Here is a 22,766-nt window from a genome sequence, read left to right as displayed (position 1 = left end):
CAATAAAATTAATAAGCAGCGTGACAGGCTCTAATAAATTTCACTGGTGTCTTTACTCTGTCATTTGAGCACAGAATGAGCTGTTATTATCACTGAGCTTCAAACCTCTCATTTTGGCTTCAGATGATTACAGCTGCTAATGCAGTGCACGCTACAGTAGTTTTCAGTAACTGGTTTAGGGTTAAAGTATCATATTTAAAAGACTTAATTATGATCAGCAGGGGAAACAAGTTGTGGCCATACAACTTTGATCTGTTGTTTAGAGGGGCCTACAAAATTTGGACTCCTAACGATGTATTTTCTCAACAATTTCAGAAAACAAGCATCTTTTAAAATCTAGTTTCTCTACTGCAGACGCTGGGGTTTTGAAACGCTTTCGGTTGGCCATGGGCCATCATTTGCTGGCAGTGGGCCACGGTTCTTTGTCTCTTCACCCAACTGAAATTCTTCAATCCCTTTAACTCGGTCTTTTCCTCACATGAAGAATTTAGTTTCAGGTTTCTATAAATGGGCAAGCTTTGCCCTCAGAGTGAGAAAAAGGATTGTTAGTTTTCTCATTAAACCCCACGGCAGTCAACCAGGTGGATTGGGCATTCGAACATTATCTCTGTCCCCTTTTTTCATCCTGCTTACTTGGTGCAGATCATGCCATCCATCGCCTTCTGGTGTACTTTTTTAATTTCACACTCATCCATACCCTTCTCTTCTATCTTCTTAATTTTGCATATAATGTGTCCTTTTCGAGTGTTGATCAAAGTATTAAGCGACTATCGAATATAAGTGTTCAGTGCAAGTTAAATATTAGCCCATCCTTTTGTACCATGTGTAATTTTATGAAAATAGAAATGACTACGTGTATCTTTTTGAGGAAGTGTAGGTTAGGTTTTACATGTTCAAAATGCTGTTACATCAGTTCTAGCCTTCTTCAGCATTTCTTATTTGGGCATTAACTCTGTAGCCTATGCAGATATGTAAGCTCCTTATAATTGTTCTATGTATAAAAGCAAGGAGGCTAGATCTTGTTCTTACGGGCTTTTAATGTCAACTACACTTAAACCTTGTGAATCTGATTTCTTATTGAGATGACCACTTTCTTAAGAAGAAAAGATGTTACCCCAAAGCTTGTTTCAAAAAAGTTTGCGAACATGGGTTCATGTATGACAATGATTTTAATATTAAAAAACTAGAACGGAAAGTTATTGGATGTCATCTGTGAAATGTGTTACCAAGAAAGCTGATGATGAACCCCTGCCTGTTTTTCATCTACGGAACATAAGCACATGAGGGAGTGAGTGTAGATTTTTAAAAGAGAAGAAACGATTATCTGATGGTTCTTAAGTTTCGGGCTTGCCTTTTGCTAGTGGCATGTAAATCCTATTGTGTTTGTGACTGGACTTTGGAATGAGGTTAGACTGCTGGGATTTTCATGGTCTGGCTGGCTTTTCGCAAGGTTACTTCCTCTAACTGCTGCAGATCTGCCCTGTGACGTTTGGTAGAGGGTCATAGTACATTGTTCAGCCTAGGGTGGGGGATTGTATTTATTTTTTATTTTACGTAGAGTTCTTTTTTTCAAGCATTGCCTAGAGAAGGGGGAACGCTCAGTTATGAACATGAACCTTTCAGCACACGGGGGCAGAAAGCAGTTTCCCCTCTCTCAGCAGTTCGAAAAGCTTCTGAAGCAAGTACGGTTAACCCGCTGTGGGTCTGAGCCCCAGTTAACTCTGTTTGGGAGCCGTTTCTATGTTAAAACATATACAATTATTTCAAAGTTTTTCATGGCTCATTCACATAGCCTATTAGACAGCATATGTGAGTTACGTGCTTATTTTTTTAAATAAATTGGTATTGAAGGAAGAATTCAGTTCTATAACAACTGATAGCTTTCTGACTTAAAGGTTATGTTTAAAAACAACTCTGTTAAAAAAGAAAGAGCAAAAAAAAAACTGTCAATTTTTTCCAGTTTTATCGAGATATAATTGACATATAACATTGTATTCGTTTAAGGTGTACGACATAATGATTTTATATATATATAACATATAGTAAAATGATTGCCACAATAAGTATAATTAACATCCATCATTTCAGATAGTTAGAGAATTTTTTCCTTGTGATGAGACACTTTAAGATCAATATTTCTGGTTTTCTCACTCTATGAATTTTAGAGTATTTTTGTTATATAAATCAGTCAAAGAAACAGCAGACAATGTTGTTATGTCAACTCTGATATGGGTAACTGGTCATTAGATTATCCATCTAAGGAAGCTCTGATACATTTGGGGAGGGGAGTAGATAATTAATGTATACTGCACTTTCTCTTTGCTCGAAAACCCCATTCTATACATATTAGCATCATTAATAAAAGAGAGACACTGTTTTATCATCGTAGAGTTAATGAGCCCGTTAGTATAATAATTACTTGAAACTGGTGTGAAAGATGCATCTTGCATAACTAAAGATGACTTGGAAGAGGACCGCGGTGTTTAAGACATCCTTCTTATTGACTTCATAGGATTACCTTGACTGTATCAGGGACCACACGAAACTCCCTCTGGGGACGGAAGACCGGTTAGCCCTCTTTGGAAATATACGAGATATCTACTGCTTCAACAGGTAAGCGAACGCTCGAAGGCTGTCCTCACGTGGGAACGGTATGAATTTCTCGCAAATGAATGCAGCCTGAGAAAACTTTACCTGTAATCCTCGATTCGATTTCACAGATTTTTGTGGGCTCTCCTACCATGAAGTCTTCCACCCGGAAGCATTCTTGTTTGTATGTGAGTCTCACATTTATTGGCTATGTCCCGTCTCACTTCGTCCTCCTGGCTCAGAGGACACAGCTGTTTGCCCTGACAGAGAAGCGACACCTTTCTTCCACCACACAATATGAACAGGGCATCCACAAATACATGCTGGCTTAGTCTGCAGCGTCCCTACCTCCACTGGATTTTCTGAAATTTTTCTTCTGCCTAGGGACTGGGCAGGATGTAGTAAACCCACAATAAATACTTTAAGTCCTAGATATATTAGTGAATATTTAAATTTTTAATGATTAGTTTAATTCAAACATGTATTAAGTGCCTATCATATAGCAGGCACTGGGCTTAGAAAATTACCATAGTAAACAAGACAGACGGGAAGCTGAAGTGGATGGGGCAGACAAATCAGTTATTATAACACAGCATGATGCTTTTTGGAAGACCAAGTGGCAGGCAGCTTAAGAGGACAGACTCTGTTTTCCAGCATGTCTGGGTTCACATCCCAGCCGAGCCATGCATATATCCTTTGGTAAGTCTTTAGAGTAGAATAAGTAACTTCCTCAGTTCAAGTCTTTGCTCACACCTTCCTTTTTCAATGACACTTACATGGCACCTGCACATATGCTTTACCTGCTCTGCTCTATTTCTCCTGGCATTTAGCAATTACTAGCATACTCTATGGTTGACTTTTGGGTTATGTCTGTTGTTTCTTTCCTCCCCACCTCCACTCACAGAACGCTGTCCAAGTGCCTAAATTACTGCCCAAGTGCCTAAAATAGTGCCTGGCCCCTAGGAGGCATCAGAACTTCTGTGGAATGAATGAATGAATGAATGAATGAATAGAAAAAATAAGAATATCTACCTTATCTAGTTATTGTGAAACTTCAGTAAACTGAGCCACCTGAAGCGCCTAGCTCAATACCAGCACAGAGGAAGTACCAAAATACTAACCAGTGATGACACTGATCTTGTTATAGTAAAATCCCATTATAAGGTCCTACAGTGTCCTGCTGTTGTGTGACTCAACGCAATGCAAATTGAGTCCTCCCTCCCACTCTTGGAGTACAGAAATCTGTATAGGTGAGCTCCTTGAGAGCGGCACCCACATCTCCTCTGCCACCTTTGAGTCCCAAACCCTAGCGCAAGCCCGGCCTCTGGGAGCCATGTTTGTTGTATTACATCAGCTCATCCTTCAATTTTGAAAGCCAAGGCTGTCAAAAATGCCAGCATTTGGCATTTCTCTTGAGAAGCTTTTAAAATCTCTTGGGAAGCTTTTAAAAATACATACGCTCGATCCTACCCCCAGAAATTCTGATTAATTTCTCTGCGGTGGGGCCAGGGCATCGGGATATTTAACAAGTCCTCAGATGTTTGTAATGTGCAGCCAGGATTGAGAAACACTGTTTAGATCAAACAAACATAAGAAGAAGAATATATGAAAGGACATAAAAGAGTCGAATGAGGGGATTTAGAGTCCACGTGTTAGTAATGTGTTGGTGTTAGAGCAGGCCCCAGTTAGCGGTTGCTGATGGTAAAGTCCCTCAAGGCCTTGAGTGGCTTCTCCCTCCAGAGCCCATAGTGGCACTGTAACCCTGGAAGAGGGTGGAAGCCTAGATGCTGGGAGGTCCCTGGCATACGCCTCCTGGCGGTTTGGCTGCAAGCTGATAGTAATGACTGTTTATCTAGTGCTTACTTCATGTCAAAACGCAGAGCTTCATGTCTATTATCACCTGATATGCCTCACTTGGGCTTCTTTGCCTCCAAACCTCAGGCATTTTGCCACATTCCCTACTCCCTGGAGTTCAAATCTTCATGTGTCTCCTAATTTAAAGAAAGATAAGAATGAAGCAGCCACCTGCGTCAACAAGAAGGAGCCCAGTCTACAGTAGTTGGAAGACTGAGAAGAACTTTATATTTCTGAGTCTGTTCTCTATTCTTTTCTCTTTGATGTTCTCTGAACGAGGAAGTCACCAGACATGTCTAAAATAACCCAAGTCAGAGAGAAAGAGTCCCTGACGATGATGCGTGAGGCATCACTGTAGTGACACAATTATATGTGAACATGTTCATGCCTATCTGTTTTTGTTGATCACATTTACATATCCCTGTACATGCATCATCTCATTTAATCCTCTTAACAGCTCTCTGGGGCAGATAGGATGCTCATCTTCTAGGTGTGTACACATCTGACAGACGAGGAATCAGTCACACAGCCCTTTGCTCAAGGACATAGAGGTAGACATCTAACCTAGCCTATTCCGACTCCCTGCTTTTGTCAAATCTCTATTGATATCATTATTATTATTTTATTATTTTTATTCCATTATTATTTTCAAGAATATTTTCTTATTAAACTTCTATAGTTGAATCGTCTGTACTATTTTGTCCCTATTCGTTTTTTATTTCTCTTAAATCTGGAGCCTAAATTTGGAGCTCAGACTTCTTTTCTATTAAATTGGATTAAGTAAGAGTATTGATATGACTTTTTATTTTAATGTCTCTTTTGAATCCTTTTGATTTCAAAGATACAACTATTCGGCAAATCTGTGGTTGCGGCTTGTAATGATTTAAAAGTTTCTATTATTAGTTCAGGTCCAGATTTTTCAGCATAATATAGTATTATTGTGACCAACTAAGAAAGATTTAAATCTCTAAAATTAGAGAGGGCGAAAAGAAAATGGTTTTATGCTGGCCTGAAAAATTCAGATGACTAGATTTGTTTTTCAGGAAATATTTCCAAAATACAGAAAAGCATAGAGCATTACGATAAATAGCCATGAAGCACCTCCATGGGTATTTATCATAATACTCTATGCTCAGAGCTTTTTCTTATGCCATATTTGCTTTAGAAATTCTTTAAAGCAGCGGTCCCTAACCTTTTGGGCACCAGGGACCAGTGCTCCACTGAGAATCTAATGCCTGATGATCTGAGGTGGAGCTGAGGCGGTGATGCTAACACTGGGGAGTGGCCGCAAATACGGATGAAGCTTTGCTCTCTCATCTGCCACTCACCTCCTGCTGTGCAGCCCCGTTCCTAACAGGCCACAGACCAGTACTGGTCCATGGCCCAGGGTTTGGGGACTTCTGCTTTAAAGCATAAAATCATTACAAATAATGTTGAGGTCCCATGCCCATGTGTGCTCCTCCCAACTGCATTCCACTCTGGGGAGAATGGCCCAGTAACGTGCTGGCAAATTAGTTCTCCAGAGTGAGGACAAGGAGGGGAAACCTGAGATTTATAGTATTTGCCAATTTCTATGGTGCAAACACTCCAATCAAGCTAATAACAAGATACTACTGAACATGGAATTAGGAAGAGATAAGAGATAGTAGAACTGGCTCAAGCAAGCCAATATAATCTGGATCAATTTACCACTATAACTATATGTAACTATTATCCAAGACTTGATATTTTATTCCCAAGGATAATTTTGTTGCCCTGACTATATATGTATTTATCTATTTAAAATATATAACATGCTTCACTTATTTCAAACATGGCATAAATTGTGTCAATTTTACAAATTTTTTTTCACTCAACATCGTTTTTGAGATTTATGGTTCTATTTATTTTAACTACTATGTAATATTCCATTGGGGGACATATTACTTTGCATTTTGCTGATTGCAGTAAGACTAAGTATCCTTTTTTGCTGGCCACTTAGATTTGTTCTGTGAATTTCTGGCTCTTATCTATTGCCATTTGTCTGTTGGTATGCTTCTTTTTCACATCATTTTATGGGAGTTCTTGACAAATTCTGGCTAGTGATTTTTGTGGATTACGTGAGTTGAAAATCATTTCCTACTATGAAGCTTGTATTTTAATTTAATTATGATTTCTTTAAAAGGAAGTTGTGTAATTCATAAGTTTGACTACACTAAATAAATATACTTTTATAGTATATGGATTTTGTATATGTTTAAAAAATTATCTCCTATGTTCAGTTCATACTTTGACTCTATTGTTTCCCTAAAAATCTTAAAATTTTGCTTTTCACGTATGCCCTTAATCTAACTCAAATCGATGGAAGTATGGTATATGTTAGGAAATCAAATCTTATTTTCATATGGCTAGCTGAGGGTCCCATCACCACTGGTTGAAAACACATCCTTTCTTTACTGATTTGTAGTTTCACATTCCTCCCATGTCAAGTTTATGTACGTATGGGTCCGTTTCGGGGCTCCACATTCTGTTGTGTTGATGTATTTTTCATCCCTACCCTATACCATGTTGTCTTAATTATTATTATTTTATTTTTTATTTTTTTGTTTTTTTAGGTGAGGCAACCCTTGGTTGACCTCACAGATTGCAAGGACCTTATCAGCTTACAATTCCTTATTTTTTTATTTTTATTTATTTTTTCCACCTACAGCACCTGGTTTTCCTAGGCGAACATTGTCTTAATTATTAAGCCCACATTGCTCTTCTACGGCACTGTCTTAGCTTTTCTTGACGCTTTGTACGGTCAGGTGATTTTTTTTTTTATTAGTATGTCAACTTCTATAAAGAACTCTCTTGAAATTTTTATTGAAATTACATTTAATTTAATGATTAATTTTGGCAGAATTGACATCTTTGCAATATTGCGTCACCCCATCCATAATCCTATCTCTTTAATCAAGCCTTTTTAAAATGTCCTATAATAATGCTTTATATTTTCTCCATCACATTCCTACATGTAACTTTTAAAAATGGAATTTTTTGTTATTTTAACTAGAATATATTTTTAATTGGCTATTACTGTCATCTAGAAATGCTTTTGATTTTTGTATGTTCATACTGTATCCAACTAACTTTCTAATCTTTCACATTCGTTCTAATAGTGGATTATAATGTTTTTTTCTTATTATTATCTATGTAGATAATGGTATCTGAAAATGAGGAGAATTTTTTTTTTTTTTTTTTTTTTTTTCTTTTTATTTTTTGATTTTCTGGCCTTAGTGAATAGACATTATTTATTCAATAATTTATTTTTTAACTTTTCCCCCCCGAACTTTTCAAATGTATAGTTCAGTGGCATTAACTACATTCATATTAACTATTAACTATGATGTTTGCTCTGAGATTTAGATAAACCCTTTCTCCTATTTTGCTAAAATATTATTGTCAATAAATATTGAATTTTACTTAATGTTTAATATGCCCTTAAAAATTAGCATATGATTCATATTCTATCCATAACATGGTAAATTATATTAATAGGCATTTTGGTTTGAATACACATACATTATAGGAATCAATTCTACTTGGTCATGATGTTTTATTTATTTATGTATTGATAAGTTTGATTTGTTTGTATTTTTTAAGAATTTTTTTCACACGTGTTCATAAGTGACAGTAGTATGTAATTTCTTTCCTTGTACTGTCTTTGTTCAATTTTATTATGTAAACTAGATTTACATTGTTATTTCACGAAATCTTCCAACATGAAATGTTTTGGAATATAACCGAGATTTCATTTTTGTTTTCCCTTTTGTAGACAAATCTCTCTTTCTCTCATAATCCCTATGATAGCCTAGATATTTAAGTCTCTGGTTTGGTGTCTGGAAGAAATTCCCCAGTGGTCAGGAAACTAGGTCAGTCAAAAGAAACCACTTTCCCCTTTTTAACTTGCCCCTAAAAATTCCAAAACCTTTTTTTTTTTTTTTTTTTACTGCCAACTAAGGAAGAAATGCCAACTGTTTTATACAGCATTGCTCTCTTGGAAGAGAAGAGTTCTCTAAACTGCAATTTGAATCTTTCTTCAAAAGTAAAGAGGGAGGAAATAGAGACTATTCCTCCATACTGAATTTCTATTTTAAAAATATTTTTTAGCAAATTAAAATTATCTAAGTTCTCTTTCTTCTTCAAAGATGGAGTAAAATTTTCATTTTTCCTTCAACTTGTCTTTTTTATTCAGTATACCTATGCAGAGTCACTACTGTGTGTAAAACACTGGGCTAAGTCTAATAGTAGGATAAAAGTGAATGATTCCATTGTGTAGCAGAGGCAGTAAGTCATATAATCAAGGAATGAACAAAATGCTTTGAGAACTCTGAGGAACTTGCAATTTGTCTGAGGAGGCTAGTGAAAGCTTCACAGAGCAAGTAACATGTATCTTAAAACATAAAAAGTCATTTGGGCCATTGCTTTTTTTCTCCCTTGAAATATAATTTAGAAATTGAATCATGGGGTACGTGTAACAGTAATGCAGTGAAAGGTGGGGGTAGATGTATTTTCTTTTAGTGTATTTTCACAGCACCAAAATGTCTTTAACTTCTGCACAATGGTAGAAATATTTTTACCTGCAGGCTCTTTTCATGTGGCCTTTGCAAGGCCTGTGCTAATATGTCCGTGAAATTAATGGAACATTTAGTGCTGTTAACCTCACCCGTTTTCTGTTCCCATATGCACGTGTGCCTCTGCAGATACAACAAGTTAAAATACCAGCTGACCTAGTTAAATGAGTTTAAGAGGTGCTTAGAGTCTTGCAGATCGGAAGGAGAGAATCCCCACTCTTGAATCTCATTCAGTGTAAGGCAGTAGAATCTTCAAGGTCAAACTACAGTTTCTGACTTCAAGTCCACATCAGTGGTCAGAGAAAATTTGTGTGTAGTACATTCTGTGAAAGAGAATAGTGTTTTCTCTAATTTCCTGTCCAAACAAGTGACTTGAGCTCAAGTAAAACAAATATATATACATATTTTCTTTCTCATAGTCCTACTCAAAAAGGAGGAAATATTTGGAACAGTTACTCAGGGAAAAGGGAAAATAATCAAAACCTGAAGGTGGGATGACTCTGATTTTAGTTTTGAGTGCAAAACAATCTACATGAGTCATGCCTTCCTGCTAATGTACACATGGAGTTGTTCATGAGTTACGTGATGCAATGAGAAACCCAGTCCCACCCCATTAGGCTGTAACTCTAGAAAGACAGTCCTATTTGCAATCTTTATGGAGTATCTTCAGTGGCTGATCCACCACATTCCACAGCCCCATTTGTGTGCCCATAGTACATGGCATCTTATTTAATATTTAGTCTTCTTCCTGTTATCTCCCACAATTGTTCATCAAACTCCAGCCATAGTGACTTCCTTTCTGTTCCTCGCACAGGAACACATGAGGCTAATTCTGCCCTAGACTCACAACCGATTTCTTAAATGACTCTCAAACATCACCTTCAACGAGAGCCTTCCACCACCGCTCCAGTGCCTTTCCATCCGCACCCAGCCTCAGTTGCTCCCATCACACTGCCCTCTTTATCTGCTTCATGTTACATAGTACAATGTCCTATTATGTTGGGTTTTCCCCCAGTAAAACCAATACGTTATTATTTTTCACATAAACATTTCTTATTAAGTGATCATGTACTACGGTGTGTGATTTTCTATTGTAATTTCATGTAGGGTGTTTTTTGTTTTTTGTTTTTTCAGTGAAATGGGTTTTTACTAGTTGATTTTATTGTGTAAGAATAAGATGAAATCTTCTCTCTTAATGAATTTTTAAGTGTAAAATACATTATTGTTATCTTAGGTACGATGTCGTATAGCAGATCTCTAGAATTTAACTTGTTTAACTGAAGCTTTATGCCCATTGTGTAGCAACGCTTGCATTTCCCACACCTTCCAGCCCCCGGTACCCACCATTCTACTCTCTGAGTCTATGAGTTTGACTGCTTTAGATTCTTCATATAACTGGAATCATACAGTGTTTGTCCTTCTGTGACTGGCTTATTTCACTTAGCATAATGTCCTCAATTTTCATCCGTGTTATTACATATTGCAGAATGTCTTTCTTTCTTTAAGGGTAAATAATATTTCATTGTATGTATATACTACATTTTCTTCACCCACTCATAGACGTTTAGGCTATTTCCACCTCTTAGCTATTGTGAATACTATTGCAGTGGACATAGGAATGTTCATATCACTTTAGGATGCGGATTTGATTCTTTTGAATAAATAACCAAAAGTGGATTGCTGGATCATATGGTAGTTCCATTTTTAATTTTTTGAAGGATTTCCATGCTGCTTTCCATAGCAGCTACACCCACTCATAGACGTTTAGGCTATTTCTACCTCTTAGCTATTGTGAATACTATTGCAGTGGACATAGGAATGTTCATATCACTTTAGGATGCGGATTTGATTCTTTTGAATAAATAACCAAAAGTGGATTGCTGGATCATATGGTAGTTCCATTTTTACTTTTTTGAAGGATTTCCATACTGCTTTCCATAGCAGCTGTACCATTTTGCATTCCCACCAACAGTGTACAAAAATCCATTTCCTTGCATCCTTGCCAACATTTGTTGTCCTTTGTTTGATATTGTGCTGTTCATTTACTTAATTATTAACACTTATCACCCCTGATCAGAACATAAGCGCCATCACACAGGGCCTTTGTCCATGTTCTTTGCCTATAAGTTCAGGGTCTGTAACAGTGCCTGACACAGGAAGATTTCAATAGCCACTGTGTTGAATGAAGAACAAACCAGGCGTTGGGCCAACTCTATCAGGATGACAGCCCTGATGGCAAGAATATGGAAGAAATCCCATTTCTTCCTCCTCACTCTTCCCATTTTTAGTATGTTTTATCCTATTTTAGAAAAGAGTTATAAAGGAAAACTGGCCAAGTGACTCGAACAAGGCCTCCCAGGTAAGCCGTACCACATCTATGACACCATGATGCAGAGTTTAGCCCTTAGCTTTCTTGAATCGATCAGCAAACAAATCTTTCAACAGACGTGTTTATAATAGAGTACAGGACTAGAATTCAGAGCCCCGATACTAACCTCAGCTGTGGCCATTAGATATTAGCTGTGTAACCTAAGGTAAGCCTCCTCCTTTTTATGAGCCATGGTTTCCCCACCTTAAAATTAGAGGTTGGGACTGGAAGGTGTCTGAGCAAACTCCCAGCTGTGCGGTTCTTATGCAATGAATGCCAATCATTTATTTACACATGAGCTTTACCTAGAGCCTGGGTGGGTCCCCTGCGACACTTCTTCCTACCAGCAAGTCCACTCTGGAGATGAAATTAAAGCTCATTGGGGAGCTTGATGAGCATAACATTTAGAACACAGGGAGTTAAGCATTGTCAGGAGTATTTCTATTAAGCTATGAGAAGTAATATGATGGATTCTGGTCAAAATTCTTCTGGGTTCAGAAAGAGGATTTATATTGAAAGACCTGGATACAAAACTTATATCCAGAGTACTTCATCCTCCAGTAACAGAAAACACTGGTCCAAAATGTTGATTCTTTGGCTATTCTTTTCTTTCAACCTTTTATCTTCATCCAATGTTTAGGTTCCAATGATTAGATTTCAACTGTGTTTAATTTAATCATACCCATCTTTCTATAAAAGGTTTTGTTTTGTTTTAATCTGTATAAGAGTTTATTTGAGCCAAACTGATGACATATACTGAGGAGCCAGATCTCAAGTTCTCCTATAAAGATATTAATATAAATGTCAGAACTACGTTTTTCCAAAATAAAAATAATCTTACAAAGAGAATGTTTTTATAGGAATATTAGGAAAGAATGTTTGAAATTGGGACTATTCTGAACCATGCATCGGGTAGAAGATCCTTTCAAAATACAAGACAGATCGATGAATTTTAAAGTAACAGAGTATAGTACATTGATATGGTTCTAGACTCCAACAAATATAGAAGAAACTACCACTTGTTGAGTTCTAGTGTGATTTCCAAGAAGGATATCCATACTTATCTGAAGAGCTATTAAAATATTCCTTCCTTTTCGAATGACATGTATATGAGGCCGGATTTCTTTTCTATATACTTCAACCAACAGATTGAAACAGACTGAATACAGAAGTAGATGTGAGAATCCATCTGTGTTAAAGTAGACATTAGAGATTTGCAAAAATGTAAAACGATACTATGACCAATATTTTTTGATTTTATAGTTATTTTTCACAAAAAGTTATTTATAGTAGCATATAATTAGATTTATTATTAAATATACTGATTTTTAATTGTTTTAATTATCTAATGTAGGAAATATCAATAGATATTATTCACGTAAAGAACGCTTAAGAGCATAGACAGGTTCTAACACCAACAGTTTGAGAACCACTGCCTTGAGTGAGGAGCACCCCATGACAAATTCTGCTTCTGCAAAGTTTATGTTCAGCATTGTGGTGCCTCATCTGCAAATAGAAAAAGACAAACGAAGATCCCCAGATACTTGGGGAAAGCCTCTAACGTGAATGACAGAAGCCATCATGATCCAACAGAAAAGGGAGCTCAGCAAAAAGCAAGGAACAGGCAAGAGAAGTCCAAAATAATAACAACACCCCCACCTTCGGAGATGAGAGAATATTTTACATTGTAAAATAAGAACAGAAACATCCAAAGAGCTTATTTAAAAAAAAAAAACTTTGAAATTAAAAATGAGAAAATTCAATAGAAGCGATGGAAAATAAAGATGAAATTTCCCAGAAAACAGAACAATAAATAAGAAGAGGGAAAACAAGAGAAGAAGAATCAGAAAACATAAAGTATCCGACCAGGAGATCTAAAATGGGAATAACAGCAGCTTCGAAAAGAGAGAGAGGAGAAAATGGAGGGGAGGACATACCAAGGACATGATTTAGGGACAGAGATTCCCTACCTTTTGGTCCCAGGATCTGTACACGCTAACAAATGACTAAAGACCCAAAAAGACGTTTTGCTTACCGTGATAGATATTAAAACTGAGAAGTTGTTAAAATATCAGTTTATTCAATAATATTAATAAACCCACAGATTTTTAGGAAAATGATTTTACTACTCTTCTCACTAACATTTTTGGTACATAGGAGTTGTTTTTATAGTTTACAAATCTCTTTACTGTCGGGATTACAAGAAGACAGCTGGATTGTCATACCTGCTTCTTCTTTCTCTCCATTAGGATATCGCAGATCATGTAGCCTCTGGAAATGTCCATCATACTCTCATGAGAGAATGAGAATGTAGTGTCTAAGTATGTTTATGAAAATAGTGGCCTTCTCAACCTCCTGAAGGGGTCTCAGGAACCCAGGAGTCACTTTGAGAACTGACGTTTTAGAAAATTTCTCAAATGTTCAAATTGGTTTTGTCTGTGAAAAAAGACCCATCTCAAGGCCTCTCATCACACAGTCGCAGAATTATGTCAACCAAAAGAAAACTCTCAAAGCTTCCAGAATAAAAAATAAGTCACACAAAACCTGGATCATGGATCAAAACGATACTATTCTCAGCAGCATTGGAATTCATGAGGCAACATAGTTTCCCAGATACTCAAAGAAAAGGACTTCCAATCAAGAATTCTATATCTATTAACATTATCAGCCAAGTGTGAAGGGAGAACATTTTGAAATAAGAGTCTCAGAAAATGTACTGCTGCAATAAATCACCCCTACTCAGAAAGCCGCTGGGTGTTGTAATCTCCCCGACGAGGGAAGACATCCGAAATGGTATCTGAGAAACGAGGCTTCCAACAAAGAAGCTAGAGAAAGGGTGTTGTCGGGATGCTGTTGGAGACAGTGCCCAGCAGGCCTGGAGGGAAACCTGTTCAAGTGAGAACCGAAAGATGGAGGGCTGCTGGAGGGAGGTCACCAGGAGAGAATGCAACCGATAGATGATCTGATGAAAAATTTATGCAATCTGAGGAGAAACCAGAGTGTATAGATGATCTGATGATTGAAGACAGACGAACGTCATACTTCTGGCACAAAGTCTGAGGGTAAATTAGAGGTGTGTACTTTGATACAAAGCAACATATATATATGCTTTGTTTTGTACACGCACACACACACACACACACATGCACACACACACACATATGTATCTCTGAAAATTTTAACTCGAGGGAAAACATGGTTATACCAGAAAGGAAATGTAATTATGGTGTATACTGTAAGGCTCAGCTGAAAATAATATTTACATAGTTCTAAAAATGTAAGCTTTAATTTTAATCAAATTTCATAACAGAACTTGTTGAGAATTGGAGGAGGGCAAATTTGGGGGAAATTCGGAAGCAAATAATATCTAAAACTGAAAAATAATGAAAATGCACTATCAACGTGTTTCGAAATTTGGAGACATGTTTCTAGCAGAAACAGCTAGAATCGAAAATGCTTCTAGAGAGCGGAAGTCAAGACTAGGACGCAGAATGCAGGAAACTGCTTGTTTTTATTATTACTCCTATAGAACTACTTAACCTTTTATTGAATATTTAATACACAGCTAATTAAAATAAACACTTAACATAGTAAAATATATGTTAATACAACTTGTATGGAGTGCAATTAGGAAATGTGTTAACATTTGCACTGAGAACACCCTCTGACCCAGTAATTTCATATGTAGAATTTTATCCAACAGTGGGAAATTCGTTAAATTAATTACAGTACAGCCACATGATGAATTATAGTGAAAGTTACTTCAAATTTACATCTGAGAAAAGGTATTTCCTCTCCTACATATTTTTCCTTTAGAGCACTAGCCCTTCCAATGGAGTCCAAACTCCGAGACACCAGAGAGCCTATGCCACTTTGTTCACTGACATATTTGCTCTTAGTGCCTTGCAAGTACTTTGTAGCTAGACAGCTGTTTGGTGAATGAATGAGTGTGTGTGAACACACATGTGACAGTGACAAACATCTAGAAGACTTAAATGGTAGTCAGGGCTAATCTCTGGGTGAGTTATAAATCAGGCCTGTGTTTAAATTCCTGCTCCATCATGACCTTGGGCAAGTCCCTTATCTAAGCCTTGGATATAATGATAAGAGGTCCTCAGTTATCCAATTAAGTCTGATTTCTTGTAAAAACCAAACAAATGTTTAGACTTCTAAGTTATGTAAAATGTTCTCAACCATAAGACTCCTATCTAATATTTTCTATTATTTTTTTTCGTTAGCGAACTCCTGCAAGATTTAGAAAACTGTGAAAATGATCCCGTGGCCATAGCAGAATGTTTCGTGTCCAAGGTAAGCAGAAGTCACCTTCCTGGGCCAGCTGAGACAGATACAGAGGACAGACTGTCTTCACTTTAAAGTTAAAGTGACTCGTTTGTTCCATGTTGGGTGAAGTGAGCCACTAAGCTCAATCACTCTTTTTTGTTGTTGTTAACCAGCAAGGGAAAAAAATACTGTTATTGTTCTCAATAAGTTAGGAAATACTAACTTAGTAGTTGTCCCTGGAACTTATGTACTAATTGAATGATGTTATTCATCTTTCCTAGAAAAAATCTTTAAATTAAGAGAAGAAGAGTCCAGAATAGAAGAATATTAGAAAAATAAATATGTATAAAATACAACCAGGCCAGTGACAAAAATCTGTTAGAATATAAATATTTTATATATAAAATATATGGCACTAGCCTCGGCTACATAATTCTCATTTTGGAGGATAAAGAGGGGCAGAATTGATCTCTTTCATCTTCAAAATGCACCCTCATTGTCCTACATTTTTCTTAAGCGGCATTGATGGTTTAGAGATACACAAGGAAAGGACTTGACTTTTAAAGCGTAAATGACAGCTGGTTCGTACTCTGTACCTGGATAGGAGACACAATTCAGAGACATTGAAGACAGCCCTTCACGGAGTTGCTTTCTCCACATGCTACCTACTCTGTATAGAATCCTAAGCTTTTCTGAAAAATTCCGCAGCTTCTGTTTGGAAAACCTCTAGCAGAAAATATTTTGAAGCAAAACTTTGTGCGATTTCTGCCGTTGTGGTTTCACACATCCGAAGGTTTAAGCAAAGTTCACAGCAAAGCTTTTGGACCAGCTGGGAATTAGCACCTCGTTTAGAGCTCTGAAGTCCAGTGGGAACTTGGAGATGTCCTGCCAGCCTGACCTGGCTCTGGACTTCTTCCGCAGGGTCATTTATGACGGCTGCAGATCCCTCCAATGGTTTTGAATCCAAGCATAACACTCTGGGTTTTATTAAAATGTGGTTCCTTAAAGGCCCTGTGTATAAAACACTGCTGACTTTGTGGGTGGGTATGGGTGTCTGTGTGTTAACTTGTGAAGTGTTTGTGCACACATTCTTACCCTCCCAAGTCTTTTCGCAAGTTGCCTGTGTCATAATTAATTCTTCTAAAGGGTAAGGAATTGAAAAAGAGAAGGAAAATGAAAGCGGGAGGAATGGGTAAAAAGATATGCCAACTATATCAAAAAATGTATGTTAAAATAACCACAGCACATAAACAACATGGAGGCTTTTGGAAGCGTTTGGGCTTTTACTGGTAGCTGTAATCACAAGTTGATTAAAGACGGTCCAGCATATGCTTAGCTCTGGCTTAATTATTCACATAAAAGTTTGTTTATGTGCCATGTTGCCAACTCCCAAATCTTATTTTTTATTGTAATATTGCCAAGTTTAATTAGAAGACCGACTTCAGCACTCCACACTCTCACATGTGAGTAGGGAATTGTGAGGAGTGTTTGGTTCTGGCACAACGTGCTTTTCACTCAGCACCCTGACATTTAGAAGATGTTAGGTTTTCTGAAACACAACCAGCTGCTCAACTCTGGGGAGGAATGGAAAATTGCTTTAATTGAGAAGTCATTAATGAAAGAAATGAAGCTGGCAGTTGACTTCGTCCTTTATCTGAATCGCTGGGGCTCACACAGAGATTTATCTCTGACCTCGCTTTTGCGGTCTGTGTAGGTTACAGAAATCTTTGCTGACGAGAGGAGAACTCAGTACGTACTTCTTACATGCTGCTCGTAGAGACAAACTAGGGGCACCGAGGCCATCTCTTCAGAGATAAAGATAAAAGGTCCCTACTGGGCAGGCCACGCTGTCTCCTAGCTGAGCATCTGTCTGTTCTTAGGACTCTGGAAACACCTGGAACAAGTTTACCTCTGTTACTTGCCTTCACCTCCACACTCATTTCCATCCCTTATTTCGACCGTCAGCTTGGCTGACCCTGGCCAACATGTAGTGGGCAGGCAAAGTTCGTCTTAAGAGACCCAACCTGCCCTTATTAACCTCACCCTCTCCCTTGATGCATGGCCTTCCTCCCCACGGGCACCTTCGTCCCTTCAGTGCCCAGACACGAACATACAAGTGCGTGTGCATGTGACACACGCGCCACCCTCTAGTGAAAGTATCCCCAAGAAAGTGCTGATACCCAGTATTCATATCACAGGAGTGACTTCGGATCAATGTTAGCTTATCAAAGTGCTATTTACATATTAAACCTTTCTCATAATGTCCAGTGAAAATTTCTCAGGAATCAGTGTGTGTGCGTGTGTGTGTGTGTGTGTGTGTGTGTGTGTGTGTGAGCTCATGTTGCTATGTATACACACCAGGAATCTATTAAAAGAAGAGAGAGACGAGGGGGGGGAAGGGAGAGAGAGAGATCCTGTGGCAGAAGAAACCCTCAAATCATACAGATTTTTAACTCTGGTTATTTATTTAGTAAACATTTGAGTGCCCTATGTGCTCAATTGGCCAGCCCTGACTAGCTTATATTTTCGTTCTTTCATAATTAAACGTCTCATTTCTACCTCATCTCTAATTGCAATTTGAGAGATTTGAGTAATCAGAAAGAAATTCTGTTTTTGCATAATTTCGTATCATGGCCTTTTTTCCTGTTTCTGAAAAAGGATTTGGGCTGGCATATATCATAAAGTAATAGGCATTTAAGGGTTAACTAAGTAGGGGCTTTTGATTTTTGTAGGAAACTATTGTTTGAATTGTCCACAGATCTTATAAAGCTAAGATCATATATGCATTTGATTCTGTGTTAAGAATATATAGCTGTTTTAAATCAAAACTCTCTAAGGTAGCAATGGAGCCATGATGTCATGAAATGCACAGAAATTTAATTGCACAGAAGTCTTGAGGCTTTATCAGGGACAGGTCTGTGTAGGTCAAAAATATGATGTAATTTAGACATCTTTTCATTGAGGCTATTGTTTTTAAGTTGGGTGTTTCAAATGATCTTAAAATCTGAGGAAAGTCAGCCTGATAGTGGCCAGTCCCAGGTTGAGTGTAGCAGGAAGCAGGAAGGAAGAAGCAAGAAACAGAGAATGTGTGAGCAAACCCAGAGAAAGGCTCCAGTCTGACACTAATTTACCGGAAGACCTCGGGCAAATCATTTTACTTTTCTTGTCCACGGAGCCAGGGCTGGATACTCCAGTGCCTTCAGGAGCTAAACGGATGAATGCCGTGCATGAACAGGCCCAGGTGGAGGCTGTAGACATTTAGATATTGCCTGATCTTCTGGGGACATAAGTGTCATGTGAACCTGTGGGCCCAGGGCCAGTGGATCTGGTACTTTTTCAGGAGAAGCCAGAAATCAAGATATTTTTATCTTCTAACTTTTAGAAGTTGGCAACTCGTATCGATTTTTTTTTTTTTTACTATGCTTGAAAATTTGGCAGCTTACTAAATTGGTGAAGCCATGGAGAAACAGCACTCCCGTAGTTACGGGAAAACAAAATGGCCCAGAGCCTGTGGAAGGAAATCTGGCTACATCTAGTGCAGTTGCATCCGAATTCACCCTTTAATCCAGCAATTCGACTTCCAGATATCTACTCCAAAGATACAGTGTCAAAATTCTTTGCAGTAATAATTGTTACTGTATACATGTATATAAAATATGGAATATTATGTATAGTATACAAACAAATACATGTTTAGAATATATACAATATATAGAAATAGCCCAAATGTTCATAAACAAGGAGCTGGTTGAATGAACCATAGTATATTCACATAGTATTATGAAGCAATAAAAGCAAATGAAGAATAAATAGTACTACTAGGGAGGGGCAGGGCAGGGCAGGGGGAGTCGATAAAAGTGTTTATGGCACTGTAATTCTCAAAGTGTGGTCCCTGGACCAGCAGAATCTAGGAATTGTTAGAACGCAAATTCTAGGGCCCCACCTCAGACCTGCTAAATCAGAGACTCTGGGGTACAACCCAATATCTGTGTTTTAACAAGCCCTCCAGGTGATTCTGAAACGCACTCGAGTTTACAAATCACTGGTATAACTTGTTTTTATATATCTAGAAATGAGTGAGGATATATATCTACATTTAAATTCATATGAACTAAGGGATGTGTTTTATCTTTAAAAAACACCTAACTCTGTCCACTGAAAAGGCCTAGAATAATAATTAACTGAGTGGCAAGAACATCCCTAATGCTCAGATCGTGATTTCCAAATACTACTTCCTACCAAAAGGAACCAAGATTGTGTGAAAAATGAGCATGGGAAGGAAATGTACAGGATGGTCTGGAGCACATTGTCACACTAGAAAACAAGGTAGTTCCCAGAAGCTGTAGGTCAGGTCACGAATGCTCAGGGAGAGGCTCCTAGTGGTCAAGGATGGATCCCTCTGAGTATCGACAGAGATAATTCACTCAAAATACTGAAAATCCTAACTGTTTATATTCATGAATTCATCATGATATTTAAAAAGCCAAGCCCTGGGGAAGGGGGAAAAATAAAAAAATAAAATGTTAAAAATAAAATAAAATAAATAAATTTTTTAAAAAACCATAAATAAAAAGCCAAGCGCTTTGCAGAACGCTAAAGAAACAATGCATTATTTTGAAAACTGAAAAGAATTGAGTGTATATCCTGCCTTTCTCATGCAAACCACAGACTGTGGGGTAACAAATAGTTACGATAAGGAAGTTCTTTTTTTGGAAAAATTTTAATGAAGAAGTGAAGAAATTCTAGTAATAAATGAAGAAGGAATAGTAGAGTTGGAAATACCACCATTTTGCAACCCACGATGAATTAATAGATCTAGAATATAATCACCAATGGTTATTAGCATCGCAAAGAGAGAGACAACCAGCCAACGTGCCTCCTGATGGAAATCCAATACAACTTATGATATATTTGTGACAAATTATGGAACCTAAATGTGATCAAGCCCCTATTAAACCACAATGAGTGCAGGGGACAGGGGAACATAGTAAAGGACACCATAGGGATGTAATCAGCAAAATTGAAACTGGGGAAAACTCTACAGGACAAACCATCTCTTTTCTTCAAAAACTAAGTTGCAGGAGAGAAGAAGATAGAGGGGGAACTTACAGATTAAAAGAGATTTAAGAGTTAGCAACCAGTGGCTGGGTGTAGACATTATTTGGATTCCAAATCAAACAGGCAAATTATAAAAGAAAGGAAAGAAAATTAAGAAAATAGATATGAACAGTGACTGATGACCTTTCATGATTTTATGGAATTATTTAAATATGATAATGGCATCGAAATGATGCTGCCTTTTAAAGTCCTTGTATTGGAGATATATACGAAAGTATTTACAAGTGGAATGACATGTCTAGAATTTGCTTCACAGTGATGGGGAGGCAAGGGAATAGGTGGACACAAAGAGTTAATGATATTCAGATTGGGTGATGGGGACTCATCATAGCATCCTCTGTGCTTTTATATGTGCTTGAAACTTTCTATAATAAAAAAAAAATTCATCCTAGTTGAGTTTAACAGAAAGGATTCTACATAGAAATTCCTTTTAAATCAGAAAAAAAGTTAATTAAAGCTTTACAGTTCCAAAACATAAATTAAAAGGCACTATCTGAGAATCACATGTGAATCCAGCATGAAGCGGTTTAAAAAGTAAAAGGAAGTAAAAAGTCAGAAAGAGCAGATTGTGAAACACACCAAAATAGTCTGTGGCTCTTTTTCAAAATGTAATACCATTTTAGAGTTTACAAGAGCTAGTCATTCATTGGCCTTGAGTTGTTTATTCTGACGGAGAGTTTTACAATCGGAATTTTAAAAACCTAACCTCTGCCACCTCACCCACCCATCTGCATACTTCTTTCTCTTGGCAGTCTAGGGAAAAATTGTCAAGGACTTTGAAATCGGCCAAAAAGATTACTGGGAATAGAACTAGAAAGCCTTCAGTATTTTCCAATTTACCCTTCTAAATTACATGACTCAGTGGGGTCTCTGCACCTTTCACTGTCTTGGAACTAGTTTACAACTTTGTAAATTGTAGATAATTGATAGTAAGGTACAGTAAGTGATCTTGACCACAGACATGGAAATGAATACTGCCCCATAGAGAGACAATTGACTTCTTTACCCGCCCATCTTTTTTGGAAAAAGCCAGTTTTGCGACATTTGTAAATTCATTTCAGCATTCCCCACTGACCTAAGTGCAATAGTTTTACTTCTTCTTTGATCCAGTCATAAGATTTTACTGCTTTCCTCATTAATTAAGATGTTAAATAAAATTTTTGACAGTGTTTATGTTATATTTGCATGGAAGTCATGGTTTTACCTTTTTAAAAAATTATCCCTTAAGAGAAAAAAGTATTAATATTTCCCAATATTTGATCATATGATTAGTCATCTGAAAGACTAAGAGATACTAGGGAGCTGGGAATATGGTTGTGGGGAAAGGCGAGAACCCCACATTGGTTAGTCAAACATGTATTGCATTTGAAGCATTGCTGCCGTGCTAGGTGCGCGAATATGGTTGTGGGGAAAGGCGAGAACCCCACATGTATTGCATTTGAAGCATTGCTGCCATGCTAGGTGCACACAGGTGAGTAGACTTGGATCCTGCCCTCAAATAATTTTCAACATAATAGGAGAGAAGGGGATTCGGTAGTGTAACAAATATTATGGACCAGATGAACATAATATGGTCTTTGTCCTACTGGAATTCCAGCTAGACTAGGAGACAGACAGATACACAGAAAATGTCACTATCATTTGGTGCATGTGACAAGAGAGATGAGTATTGGGTGTTGTGAAGCCCAGAGTTGGAACATTTGACTCGGCCCGAGAGCTCAGGGAAGGCCTCTTGGAGGAAGTCAAGCCCAAGTTCAATGTCGAAGGATATATTGTGGCTCTCCAGTGAAAAAGGTGGAGCGGGCAGTGGGCAGAGGTAACTGCATGCACAGGAGCTTGAAAGCATGTCGCAGCTTTCTCATGCCCCGCATGTACTTCCAATATGTTCTTACCACGTGATCGTTACATTATCCACTCATATTTCTCTCCCACACTGCAAATCCATTGGAGGACTGAGTACC

General features: G+C 37.6%; 1 protein-coding gene across 1 annotated transcript in view; it reads left to right on the top strand.

The window, feature by feature from the left end:
• The window catches only part of PLEKHG1 (pleckstrin homology and RhoGEF domain containing G1), an 82,608-nt gene that overhangs the window by 24,029 nt on the left and 35,813 nt on the right, over window positions 1–22,766 (top strand). The window contains exons 2-3 of the mRNA XM_025049484.1: window positions 2,513–2,613; window positions 15,645–15,714. Of these exons, the coding sequence (XP_024905252.1) occupies window positions 2,513–2,613; window positions 15,645–15,714 (171 nt within the window). The remainder of the gene's footprint in view (window positions 1–2,512; window positions 2,614–15,644; window positions 15,715–22,766) is intronic.

The sequence above is a fragment of the Pteropus alecto genome, unplaced genomic scaffold, assembly GCF_000325575.1.
Source record: "Pteropus alecto unplaced genomic scaffold, ASM32557v1 scaffold176, whole genome shotgun sequence".
Lineage (NCBI taxonomy): Eukaryota > Metazoa > Chordata > Mammalia > Chiroptera > Pteropodidae > Pteropus > Pteropus alecto.
This window is presented reverse-complemented; position numbering and strand designations above follow the sequence as displayed.